At 39.9% G+C, this 13,617-nt stretch overlaps 1 protein-coding gene across 2 annotated transcripts in view; it reads right to left on the bottom strand.

Annotated features, from left to right (window-relative positions):
- LOC122976051 (MAM domain-containing glycosylphosphatidylinositol anchor protein 1) overlaps window positions 1-13,617 on the bottom strand; it is a 188,820-nt gene that overhangs the window by 54,595 nt on the left and 120,608 nt on the right. For both annotated transcript variants that reach the window (XM_044344358.1, XM_044344440.1), the window contains exon 7: window positions 1,657-1,926. In XM_044344358.1, the coding sequence (XP_044200293.1) occupies window positions 1,657-1,926 (270 nt within the window). The remainder of the gene's footprint in view (window positions 1-1,656; window positions 1,927-13,617) is intronic.

Here is a 13,617-nt window from a genome sequence, read left to right as displayed (position 1 = left end):
GGACAAAGTGTGTGAGGCATACGGAGGAGGCAGCATGACAAAAAGAAACCAAAGGAAAAAGGAAATTGAAGAAGAAAGAAAGAGTGAGAGAGGAAGAAGCAAATTGTGAAGGAGGGAGAGAAAAAAAGGAGCCAGATACAGAATAAAATAACAGGGGGATAAGGAGGAGGGGGGAAACAAAATCAAGGACAAAGAGTAACTCTCACACTGTCACATTTAATTTTCAGTTTCAAAGGCTGCGTTTCCCCAACAGATTTCCATGTTGAATACAAAACAGCTCTCTGTTTCCCTACTTAGGGGAGAGACAGGCGGCGAGGAGGAGAGGAGAGCTTGATTTAAACTCCTTTCGAGCTTGTTAACAAGCGGCTTGGGTGGAGCCATGGATATGAAGCAGTGACCATATGGTTAACATGATCCTGCAACTTTACCTGGTTAGTGTGGAGTCAATGCTGTGAGTCTAATATGTGTGTATGTGTGTGTGTGTGTGTGTGTGTGTGTGTGTGTGCATGATGTGGGAGCGTGTGGCTGTGTGTGTATCCATGTGTATGTGCAGCTGTGTCGCTTATGTACCTACAAACGTCTCTCTGCACCAACTGAATGTGTGTGTGTGTGTGTGTGTGTGTGCATGATGTGGGAGCGTGTGTGTGTATCCATGTGTATGTGCAGCTGTGTCACTTATGTACCTACGAATGTCTCTCTGCACTCACTGAATGTGTGTGTGTGTGTGTGTGTGTGTGTGTGTATGTGTGTCATCTGCCGTCTTGTCACCTGTGCTGGTGTGACGATGCGTTCAGGCCCATTAAGCTAACAGGAGAAACCCATCCAGCATACGCTCTCTACAGTGTTAACTAACAGAAGAGACTGCCGCTAATTGCTTCCACTCCAGTCTAACTAATTGGAGTGAATAAAGATGATTAAAGGGGCTAAAAATAGCCGGAGGGGAGGGAGAATGGAAGGATTCTGTTTTAACGGCAGGGGAATTAGAAAAAGAGCGATACTTAACCCGTCTATTCTGACATGATTCACATCAGCTCTCTGTAATGATCAAGGATCAACTGCTCGCGTGTCACACACCACACACACAAATTCACACAGGAAAACACTCTACAATAGCACAAATTACACATGACAGTCAACTCATAAAACTGACAAGAAATAGTCTTTTTTCATTTTCAGTGAGGAAAATAATTTATGCTTCGAGCGTTCGATTGAAATAGGCTTGGACTGAGGAGATGTAAATGAAAAATACAGTATGTTTCAACTAATGTATTACAGAATAATGGATGTTTAGCAATTGTTCACATTTATTTCCTTTTTCAAAATAATGATAGTAAAAAATCTCATGACTTTAGTGACAAATTTCTGTTGAGCTACTGTTTTCCAGAAAGAAAAAAAGAACAGTAAGAAAAAAACATATGAAATGACTGCAAAATAAATAAATAAACCATTGCACACACCATGTCCAGCCCCGAAGCTATTAAGTGAGGACCTTAATTTTTTTGCCAGATGAACACAGCATAAATTATGTCAAGTTTGGACCAAGCATTTTGCACCCAAACCAGCAATAAGATACAAATACACACACCTATATGCTATCAACCTCAAAATCTCCCATCTTCTGTTATGTTGCAACAAACATACGCAAGTATTACTTACTCCTGACAACGAGATTGACGTTCTTGCGAGCAGGGTTGCCCACATTATTGACCGCCGTGCAGTTGTAGAAACCTGCATCCACCGGTGTGACGGCCCTCAGGTTGAGAGTGGCCCCACGAACTTGGGCGCTGAGGGGAAGGGGGCCTGGGTATCGCGACCACATCACTGTGGGCGGGGGGAAACCTGCGGTCACCTCACAGGTTATGAGCACATCCTGCCCAGGATCCACCACCACTGTGTCGTTGACTGACAACCGGATCATTGGAGGAGCTAGAGAGAGATGCAGGGGAAGAAGAGAGAAGAGAGGGTTTGCAAATCACTTTCTCTGTTTACATGGAACAGAACTCAGTTGTTTTTCTTGAATACACAATGCTTTGCAGTTGTTTTACAGGACAGGAAGTTACAGCTGTTGAAATCTACATGTAATAAAGTCTTGATGTTTCCCAGTGAGGTTGCATGATGGTCACATGATTTTGCACAGTGGTGACATTACTTAAAAGTGAGAATGGCAATATGTGTAATGATAATGTGTGTGCGTGTGTGTCTCTGTGTGTGTTTTAATACCTCTAAATGTGCATATAAAAGTGTGTGCATGAATACATAATCCTACAAAGGAAACACACTTTTCGCACTAACTCATTGAATATGAGAGTCTGTACTTCACTAGAAAATGTTATAAAAGTACCACAGCTACTGGTTTTCTATTTTATCGGCAAGTTAAATGGATTTACATTAATGGAAAGTAAAAAGGAGGGAGATTTTGGTACTTGAAGACCGGCAACACACTGGTATATATAAATGCATCTTGAGCAACAATGAACTCCTAAATATTCAGAACTACTTATGGATATTTCAGTTGAGATTGAGAATCAGTTGTCTGTGGAGGGTCACCACTTCAGTGTGTAAACCCCAAGACACCCAGGCAACCTAACCTCCAACCAAATCAGAGCACAGCAGACGTTTATAATTTTGTTCTGACTGCAAATATGATGTGTGTAAATATGTGCCTGGGTGTATTTGTTTCTCACTGAGTGTCTGTGTGTGTGTGTGTGTGTGTGTAATGTATGTGTGTGCCTGTGAACCATTGTGCATTCATGTGAGGGTGTTTTCATTTTCAGCCTTTTCTGAGTACACGCTAGTCACTAAACCAAAGGTAATTCATGTCCTTGTTTTCCGGCTCTCATCGCCTATATCTTCCCCAAGCCACTGTGTCCATTTCCTATGACTGACCTAACAGGAAAAGTACAGGATGACCCAAAATGCAACTGCAGATGGGAAAAAAGCACTGTTGCCAGACAGAGATTGATTGGACCCCAACAGTTTCAAAATACAGAAAAGTGTATAGCAGTGTGAGCGAGGGAGAACACACACGGTACCAAAAACTGACGTGGATGGAGAGAATAAAAGAAAGAGGTGAAGCAGCAAAGGGGAAAAGGGCACAAAGAGAAAAAGATATTAATGATCTAAGAGGAGGTTCAGAGGGAGGGAAAAAAGAAACACACCCACATTGACAGTAAAACCAGCATGTACACACACACAATGATGACTCATAGGCTCATACAGTGTGTAATATATACACAATTACCGAATGGAAGGTGAAAACGAAATGCTGAGATTATTTTCATAGTTGGATACTCATAAAGCAAAAGATCTAAAAATATAAAAGTAATCACTCAGGAAACAACAGCTAATATATCAGTCAGTTAGGCTGATGTTGTCACAAGCCTTAACTGTCTGTGTAAACATTTTTATTTTTCATTTTGTTAATGAAATATGGTGCACAGATTCCATTCTAAGCTTGTATCTTCATCTGATATGGTCTGTTCAGTGTTAAAGAGTCTGTATATTATGTTATTCCCTTTGTCATCAATCCAGTACCTGCAATTAATGCAAGCATTATCTATCAGTGCCTGCCTAAGGTGTTTGATGCCAGATGGACATCTGTCATGGCCATGCGTATGGCTAGCGATGTAGCAGTAGAGCAAGAAACAATTGGCTACAAATCCAATTAAACCAGCACCTTTATCACTGTGAGGCTAGCAATGTATCAGTAGAGTGAGAAACACTCGGCTACAAATCCAATTAAACCAGCATCTATATTGCCGTAAGGTTAGTGATGTAGCAGTAGAGCAAGAAACACTCAGTTACAAATCCAGACTCTGACACCCTGGTAGGTGTAAATGCATGTAATTACTGTAACAGCGTTAAGTCAGTAGTCAAGGAGCAAAACAAAACACCCTCTGCTACAGTTCTTCAACCATCGACACAGCTGTCGTGACAGGTGGAAACACCTCAGTGAGACTGGTTGGTTAAGTATGAAACCCACAAACTAATACAGCACATGAAAGCAATTTACCCACAATGAGTGGAGGCGCTAAGCGGGTAAGTTAGCAATGCACGTCCACCAGGGAAATGAGTTGGCTACTTAGCTGGAAAAGTCCAATGCTTTGTGGTTGGACTTTTTGGTAAAATTCGCGGCAGGGATGAGCACCAGCTATGTGGCTTCTGGAGGATAGAATCGCAGCACCAACCGATAGGTTACGAGGCTACTGGCATAGGTGGTGAAGCACTGACACTGGATAATGACAATACACAGGACCTGTGCGTTTAGGCGAGAAGATAAAAGGAGATGACTGCTGGGTGCCAGGCCCCTTTTTCAGGTTGCTTGCATCACCCAAGTCACATGTGTGACTTTGTTGGTATTATGTCTCAACCTCTTGCGCATGCACGTGATGCATCTTCAGGTATTTCATACCGCCTCTGGTGGTCATCCAGAATTCATGGAACCTTACTTACATTCGTAACTCTTGATTACTTTGCCAGTTTAAGTCTGGCTGAGCTCAGTTACATGAATTTTCAACAGAACCTAGCAATATTCTTGGTTTGTGAGTCAAGTAGCCGCTTGGAATTGTGGCTTATGCAAAACAACCAATGACCAATAGTTATTCAGAGAAACCACTGAACAACCAATGGTTACTCTGGCCCTAATTGTTCTAGCAAATAAAAGTGTTCGGTTAAAAACCTACATTAAGGTCTCCTATTGCACTGTGTTTATTGCTCATCAAAGACCTGGCTTCCCTATAGCCTAATGATCATGACAACCCAATGTGTAGCTACATTTTACAGTTCAATGTAAATGTGAGGACTTTTTGAAGCATTTAAAATCCTTTAAAACATAGGTGGCAATCCTATCTGCAACATCTTGCAAAAGGTTTTTGCATATCTTGCCACAGGGCATAAATGAGGTGACAGGAGTGTGACATTGTGAGAAATGAGCTTGTGGCCAAAATGTCACTTGTTTCAATCCCTCGAGTGGCTGCAAAATTCTTTTTGGTGAGGAGAAACAGACAGGTTTCCACTCTCATCAACTACAGTGAAAACACCCTGGGGCACAGCAGCAAGGCCCCAGTTTCTCCGCTGGAACTGGTTCACTAGTCATGAGTTACTAATCTGTGGTTGTACTGTAGAGCTCTGTGGTGTGAATTTGTGCATGTGTGCGTAACTCTACCTGTAACGATTTGGCCAAGTTGTAGCGGCAAAAAAAGAAGAAAACTGTATTTAGTTTGAAATGTGCTCACTCAACCTGCCTCTTTGAATTATGTATGTATTTTTTTCATTAAGCTGCCATGACACAAGGGAAATTTGTTTTTATATTCCTAAAACAACACTGTAAGACATCATGCAGCAACTGATAACTCTGTATTGTGTATTGTGTCACATTTCTCTGTTATGGAAATGTTTCCAGGGTGTTTTTGGTTTTAGAATAAATCTTGGCAACTGAACTGGTTGCACAATTTTCTCCCAATTATTGCATATATTAATTTATTATACAATATGCTTCTTATTTAGAAAATATCCCTCTTCTGGCACAAAAACTAAACAAGACAGACCAAAAAACACATAAACAGCAAAAAAGGAGCTACAGGGGTAAACACTTTTTTTATTTGCCAATTCAATGGATGAAGAAAGATGAAAGAGTCATACACTGTTTAATAGGTTTAGATGCTTGAAGAAAATAAACAAATCCAACCTCAGAGACGGAAACAAGGTGAACCTACAGTAACCTCAGTTAAGAATTATCGGCAGCAACATGTGCCGTCTGTCATCTGGACCAGTTACCTCCTTCTACCATTAGCAATTCTTCTGATATGGTGCCTAGGAAAATAAAGGCGTCTTGATAATATTGTACACTGACTCTTGAAGTGGAAAATTCAAAGTGGGCCTGTGACAGTGTTAATTCAAGTTGTCAGTTTTGTTTCATAGATAATTATGTCACTTTTATTCAATGCGATACTTTTTGAGTGTTGATTTATGAATGTTATGAATGTATTATACATTTAGTTGTTTTCATATTAGCTGTAAAATGTCAATTGTGATCAGGCTGAATAAACGTCCAAAAAGTGTTAAAAGTCTGTGTACAGGAAAATCAGAGATTTCTTCTGAAACATATTATACACATTAGAAAGTAATTGCTGAAAACATGAAAAGACTGTGCAGTACTGAATTGTTGACTTAGACTGTTAAACTACTGACCAATTCTGTTTTCAGGATTTGCTGCACCATGACGCAGAGGGGTGACTAGCATGACCCCGACTCCCACCCCCCAACACTATATAAGAACTAGAGCACCTTTGCATCGGCTGGGTGTTTAGTCTGTTGTTTGCTAGTGGCAGCATGCAATACTTTCATTGTGAGCTTAGCATTAGCATCCTGATGTATGCTGCAGTCACACCAGTAGATGTAAACTCTCTGGGCAGATAGAAAGGTCTACACTTAACTATGAGATAGGTTAACAGAGCAGTGCCTCTAAATAATGGCATTGTCCGTGCACCAAGCTTTGTTAACATAAAATCCCCTACGCCCCGCTGGTATTACTGGAGTCATGAGCTGTTGTCTTTAGCTGTGCCCTGAGGATGTAGCAGGCTGGTAGCTCAATGGCGCTATCAGGATACCACTGTTAAACCATACTTCTTTTATGGGTGATGATCCACAGTTGCAGTTCACCAGAGACTGTACATTGGCGAGGAAAATGCTGGGTAGAGATAGCCGATGAGGAGTTAGCCTTAGCTTAGCTGTTAGCGCTCCTCTCTTCTCTTAATTGCTTATGCTCTCTCTTGGCTGCCAGAGCCGGGCTGATAGACACTCATCTCATAGTATTAGCTGTTAATGGTGAATGAGGCCTTTTTTGGTCTACAGTAGTGCTCAAGGAGTTATTTAAAACCTAGAGGAATCATCCATTGATGGGTAGGGTCGGTGTTAAAGCTCTGGTCCATTGAGAGAATATATCCATCATGTCCCGCTGCTAGTGTGGCTCTGCCTCTCTGTCCAGTCTCACCCTTGCTGTCTCGGGCTGTGTTGCAGATGCTACTCCGGTGCCTTCACCATCACTACAGACGTACTCCTGTGGCTGCTAACGTTACACCCAGCCCCTCGCTAGCGCTTTTCAAAGAAGCGAGCAACATTGACACACACGCACATTTACATACAGAATAGGTGCTGAATTAAACAGTGGCTCCTACTTACTTTGCTTTTGAAATATCATCCATGTTGCTTATCTTACACCTACAAACAAGGCCTATTTTTAATTGTATATTTTTTCAAGGGAGTTCAGAGGTTCAGACAATGTTCAATTGGGGGCACAGTTTCAATGCCTTCAGTGCATTTCAGGGCTCAGAATACAGCTTGTTTTTCCATGATTTTGAGACCTAATTTATATACTGGGTGATTTTTTTAATCAGTCAGATTTGGCTGGGTGGTTTTTCTGTGGTGTGAAAACTCAAGACATTTAATCCTCACACTAAAGTTGCTTAGTGGCCAACAGATCAGACTGTAGATGTACAGTACTGGGCAGCTTCCACGTGTGACTATGTGTTACTGAAAAACATGGTGAACAATTTGTGCTCAGTGAACCTACCTAGGATTAATACAATATTTTAAAAGATCTTTTTGTGTCATGCATTAGTTATGTCTTATTAAAGCATGTATTTGTACCTTTATTACAAAGTTTTATTTTCATTTTTACAAACAAAAAAAATGTTTACCTTGAAACATATTGAGCTGTTGAACGTTCTGAGGATGCATTTTAAGGTTTCAATGGTTATTTTTCAGCATTTTGAAGGAGTATACTCCCAACTGGGTCCTTTAAATGGGCTCTAGAGGACAAGGAGGAGGAGAATCCAGGCTTTTATCAACCTGAGAGAGAGTTAATCCTCAGTGAGAGGCTGACTCCACAGAGTACAGGAAGCAATTCATTCCTCTAATAGACTTTACGCAGTACATCCTCTCATCTAATCTCTTTTTTAACAGATTGCAATCGCCGTAATGAAAGAGGTGCACAGAGGCTCAGCAAACTAGTTTACAGATGCATGTTTCCACTAATACAAGAACGCGCACAAAGCCGTGCACACACGCAGACATGCTCGTACTCTCTTAAATGGGTGACAAAAATGTGCATGCAAAAACACACACACTAATGGGATATCTCTTTAGCTAACTTCACTGGTGATGGTTCTCAAGCTGACAAGAAATTTCACTGGTGTAACAACTGCAATCAGCACATAAATAGCACTGTCCACTCCCATTGTATCAAATCACAACACTGGGAGACTAAACCCCTGTGGGCCTGAAGAGCTTTCTAAGTATTAAACTAGCCTCCATGGAAACTGTTTTGCTTGGTAATTTGTCTGTTTGTTAAATATAGTTACAATTAAATAAAGTATGGAGGTAATTGGGGATAAATTGTGGCACAGGACTGGATGTTGTCTTAACTTATTATATTGTTCGTTTTCAGACCTGATAAATCAAAAAGAGTCTACATGCTGCTCATGTGGAGTGATTATTATATTTGAAAGCCATGCAAGTCAGGTAGATTGGAGATTGACTATAGGTTGATGTTAGTATGTGTCTATTTGTTTTAGCCTTGTGATGGACCTGTTAAAGGTCTCCCCCTGCTCTCTGCCTAATCTGTATGCTAAAGTAATCAATCCCCCCCATGACCATACAAGAATAAAGTCAGTACATTGTGAAAGATATTTTTCACAATGGAAACTGTATTATCTGGTGTCATGGAGAAAAAAATAAATTATTTTGTGGGCTCAATTTAATAATTCAGACTCTCTATTTCATAATTTGTGCACACAAATTACTTAATTTATGCTCTCAATCTGAAATCCTATTTTGCCTCCTTCCTGCAAATAGAGGGTACCAAACACCTTTGGCTTGTTACATTCAGTTTGAAGAAGAATAAGAGGATGAAGAAGACATTTATCACTTCTGGCGAGGGACACTGACTTTCAGGTGTCCCATGACTCTGTCTCACACTCTCAAGCTGCCCAATCAAATCCCATGTCACATAAGAGGAAGCACACTAAAAAGAAGCACCTGTGGGAATGGTTTCCTTAAAAATGTCTTTCTTCACAAGGTCAAGTGCATAGACTCTCGGATCCAATTATCCTCCTAGTTTTGTCTCCATTACACACTCCGTCACGTGAACGCTCACCACATGCTTTATATTCTATTTTATAAATTTCTGCATGCTGTTGAATGGCTGTAGCACTAATTTGCCCAACAAATAATAATTTAATAAATAAACGACTAAACAAACAAATATGTAATTCCAAGAACAAGAAAGGTTTAAATTACGGTGAAGAGAAAGTCTAGGGGGAAAAAAAGAGGGAACACAAAAAATGAAGCAAGGGGTGGAGGAACTGAGGATTTGAGAATTATAGCTTCAATTTCCTGGGGATGCGTGGGTGATGGTAACGGTGGGATCAGCCAGCGCTCTTCCTAAAGTAATGGGATTTATGTGCAGCACAGCGGTTTACAACCAGGTAACAAATGCCTCCCTCTTCCACGCTTATACTTTTTTCACTCTCTCACTCCTTTTTCTCTCTGTCAGTTTGTTACCGCTGTATCTTTAATGTCTGTCTTTTTCCCTTCTCCTGTCTCTGTCACTATACCTGGTTCTCATTATACCCTCTTTCTGCATTTTTTTTTCTTCACTGAATTTTCTCTCTGTGGCTTCCTCTCTCACTATTATGCTGTGTTATCTGTGTCAGACTTAATTCATCCTTGAGGTAAGGGCAGAGGGGTTATTAGGGGTAATCACCTACAAATATAGTGTAGATGGAGATGTATGAGGCAGCAACAGCATAATGATCTGTGCTGTAGGCTAGTTTGTGTTTTGTGCCAATAGTAGTTGTCACCAATACAATGTCAGTCAAAAAAACCTGAAGGGATGGCAGGTTGGCCTAGAGGTCAGGAGGCCGACTAAAAACCAGAAAGTTGCTGTTCAATGGTTTGATCCTCTGTGCCAACAGGAGGAAATGTTCCAGGTGTAATTCGGAAAATGGAGGCTTGGTGGGATTACTTTTATAGTGGCCACAGCACAGACATAATACCCTGAAGTAAGACGAGGAGATGAACCCCAAAGTATTTCAAGGGCACTGCACTGGGCCCAGCCCAATACTCTGGCCATGACTATGCTATGTGTTCATTTAGCAACAATATGTAGTTTATGTTCAACTGGCCTGAGAATATAGACAATTAAAGACACCAATCTGATGTTAATTTCACCCTGAAATAAAAGCCAAAACATGTACTTTTCTATTCATCATTTTTCAACAGTGATCTGTAACGGTTTTGGAAGGCACGGACAAATGATGTTGTCCTGCCTGTAGGGGTGTAAAAAAACGCTCCTATCTGTCATTCTGGAGTGCATGAACTAGCAGCGTATTTTGTCATTTAATTTGGAGGACTTGTTTATATGAATATTAGTTGTTGTTTTTTTAAGATTTGCCAAGATTTTTGGCATTTTGCCTTTATTTGAGAATCAGTGTTGAAAGACAGGAAACAGGGGAAGAGAGAGGACTGTCATATGCAACAAGGGTCCCCCGGCCGGGAATCGGACCGTGGATGTTTCAGTTTTATGGTATGCGCCTTAACCATTACTCAAAACTCAATGGCTGGCATGTAACGACACGCTACAAAGACAGAGCTTGTGTAGAAGGTAAAAAACCTCGCCTAAGTGATGCATCACATCCATGCCTGGTGTATTTCAGCTGTTAGGCCAACAGAGCGCCCAATGAATAGTAGTTTATGTGCATATCACCCACTTTAATTTAAAAGGACAAGCAATTGCAGTATTGTCGCTAAAAACTTACTACAACAGGGTGAAAGCAACTACTGCTTGATTTAGAATTTTCTTTTTAGTGTCCAGGTACACAAATACAATAGTTTTGATAGCTAAATACAATGTTAGTTGTGAGTTTGAACAGGTTCACATAGTTAATCTGAAGCTAAAACAGGACTTCATTCAGATTTTAAAGATGCAGGTTGTGACCTGAATGTTGCCAATTTTCAGTAAATCCAAAAACGTGTTTGGAAAATGTGGTCCAGTGAAACAACTGTTGTAAACGTGTGTAATTCTGTGAATCAGAGCACTGATGAAAAGAAGCTGCATGCTCACTCAAATGTCCTTGGATAATTATTGCAATATATTTTAAGACAGGAAAGGTCAAACCCAGAGGGCACAGAACTGAAATTCTGAGATTCTTACAGCTCCTTCCAATGACTTCACAAAAAATGATCAAAGCAGCCTTACAAGCAAATTGATTCTTGCCAGTGGTGTGGCTGAAATCCAGTCCAGTCAGGGGATCAGGGAGGGGATATACGGACTGCTGAAGAAATGCCTGAGAAATTCAGGAAATGAACAGTGTAGTAATTCCTGTGTGAGGCCTTTAACCTATAACCGTACAGCCAAAACACATACATTCTCTTGGTTAAATAACTACTTGTAATTGTGTATAGAAATAAATTCAGCAAAGTTTTGTGATGGATAAACAGTTGGCAGTTTCAAAGCTTTACAGCTAGAAGGTATGGGCCTATTTCTCTGTCGCTCTCTTTTCACTCTTTCAGATTATCTCTCTTTCACAGAACCACTTTCATACAAGGATTATAACCTTACATAAAACTGACTGCACAGATGCCATACAATGTCCTACCACAGATGTTTTACAGTACTAAGGATTATTGTAGATTGCCCATTGATCCTCAACTTTTCAAGGGGGAATTCATACGCAATAGGATTTGCCACCTATTGATCTAATCATATACAGTATATTACACACTTGTACAAGTGTCCTGCAGTAAGAGTTACAGTAATCAATAAAGGACTGAATCAACTCTCCCATCGTTCAGATTTACTGGCTTACTCGGTCTGCTCGAATTTTGTCAGCAGCTGTAAATCACTGTGCATGCGTGAGTGTGTGTTTGTTTATGTGTATTTTATGCAGCATACCTGTTATCTATATTATTCAGGAATGGACATTTTTTGTAGCATTGATTAGTTTTCGTTTTCTTTTTGTTTCATTTATGATAACAGCAGAAAAAAGTCTTTGCATTTCCAAAGTATCACTTAGTTTGACACTCTGTGCACCACAATGAACAAGTACAAGCACTTAGAAACTGTCTGGCTTTCTCTGATGAATATTACCTTTAAATCGTTTCACTAATCCAACAACTGCTTGCAATGCGGTAGTTATGAAAAGCCAGTTGTGCATATCTTCCTTTTTTTAAAAATCTTCAGCAAACACATTCAGTAGTATAGTGATTATGCATACAAATGTATTGTTCAGACACCTGGCTATTTTGTGATTTTAGTTTAATATTAGTCATTTGCAGGAGACTACTGCTAGAAAGATTTTGGGCCAGATTAACGATGTACCTTATTGTACACATTTTAGCTTCAAATAAACTTAGTGAAAGAAATGATTGCCCTGAATTTTAATCTTTTAGTAAAATGAAAAATTGTCATCTAATATACTCAGTGTTGACAGCCTGCAGGAATTCATCTCTTGTGAGGCACATCACTGGTTAATTATTGACATTTTTATTTTTTATTTTCGGAGATTTATGTCACTGCACTGCAACTGCATTCTCTGGAATTTAATAATTAATATAATATAATATTATTAATAAAGTAAAGTGTGGGAAAATCCAAAAGTCAAATTTCAGTTATAGTGGAAGTCATTGTAATTCAATCTAATGTTTTGTTCCATCCCTCTACACATCCTGGTCTTTTTCCATTACTCACTGTACTTCACCACTTTAAATAACGTGACAAGCCCCAGGAGCACTGCCCCCATGTTCTTTTTATGAAAGGCAGGGGAAGAGGATTTGGCCGCTGTCGTCAGTAAGTGGAGGGCACAAGCCCCGTACTCAAATCCCAGGCTGGGATTATGATATAAAAATCAATCAATCCCCTTGTCCCAGTGCGGTGAATCAGTGGTGATGGCATGACCTAGTTGGATGAATCTAATCTAAGCAGTGACTGACGCCACAAGGACAAAAGGGAGCTCAGTGGGGAATAACAAAATACGCTCGTTAGATAAATATTATAGAGGATAAATACAAAGCAACAACTCACTGTTTGTTTTCCTCTTTTACAATCTCTCTATCTCTGTCTCTATGTCCCTCTATTTATTTCTCTCTCTCTCTCTCTTTGCCATCTATGTATCTTTTTTTTTAATTTTCTTTGTTCTCTATCTCTTTTGTAATTTACTGTTTTTCAGCATTTCCCTGTCTGTCACTCTCATCATTTCAGTGTTTTTTTTTTTCTTTTTTTGGGGTCTGAGTCTAGACATGTGATTTTCTGAGATAACATCATTATGTTTGCACCTGTCTGAAAAGTGTTGTTATTTATTTTATGACCCTGTATCACGTTATTCCCTCTTTGTCTCTTTATCTCTGTATATTGTCTCAGAGTGTGATGTGGCTGAAATGTGTTCAGGGTCACCACTAACAAACTAGCTAACCTTGAATACATCATCACATTAAGAATAAAATTTAAGTTTTTTGAATCCTTTATCTGCATTTACAGATGAATGTTAGCAAGAAAAAGTTTTAAAAACCAGCTGCAGGTTTAGGCATGCAATAGGGAAACTATGGAAGGTCTACAAAGAG

This window comes from Thunnus albacares, chromosome 1 (genome assembly GCF_914725855.1).
Source record: "Thunnus albacares chromosome 1, fThuAlb1.1, whole genome shotgun sequence".
NCBI lineage: Eukaryota > Metazoa > Chordata > Actinopteri > Scombriformes > Scombridae > Thunnus > Thunnus albacares.
The sequence above is the reverse complement of the archived record's forward strand: the minus strand, read 5'-3'. Positions and strand labels throughout refer to the sequence as shown.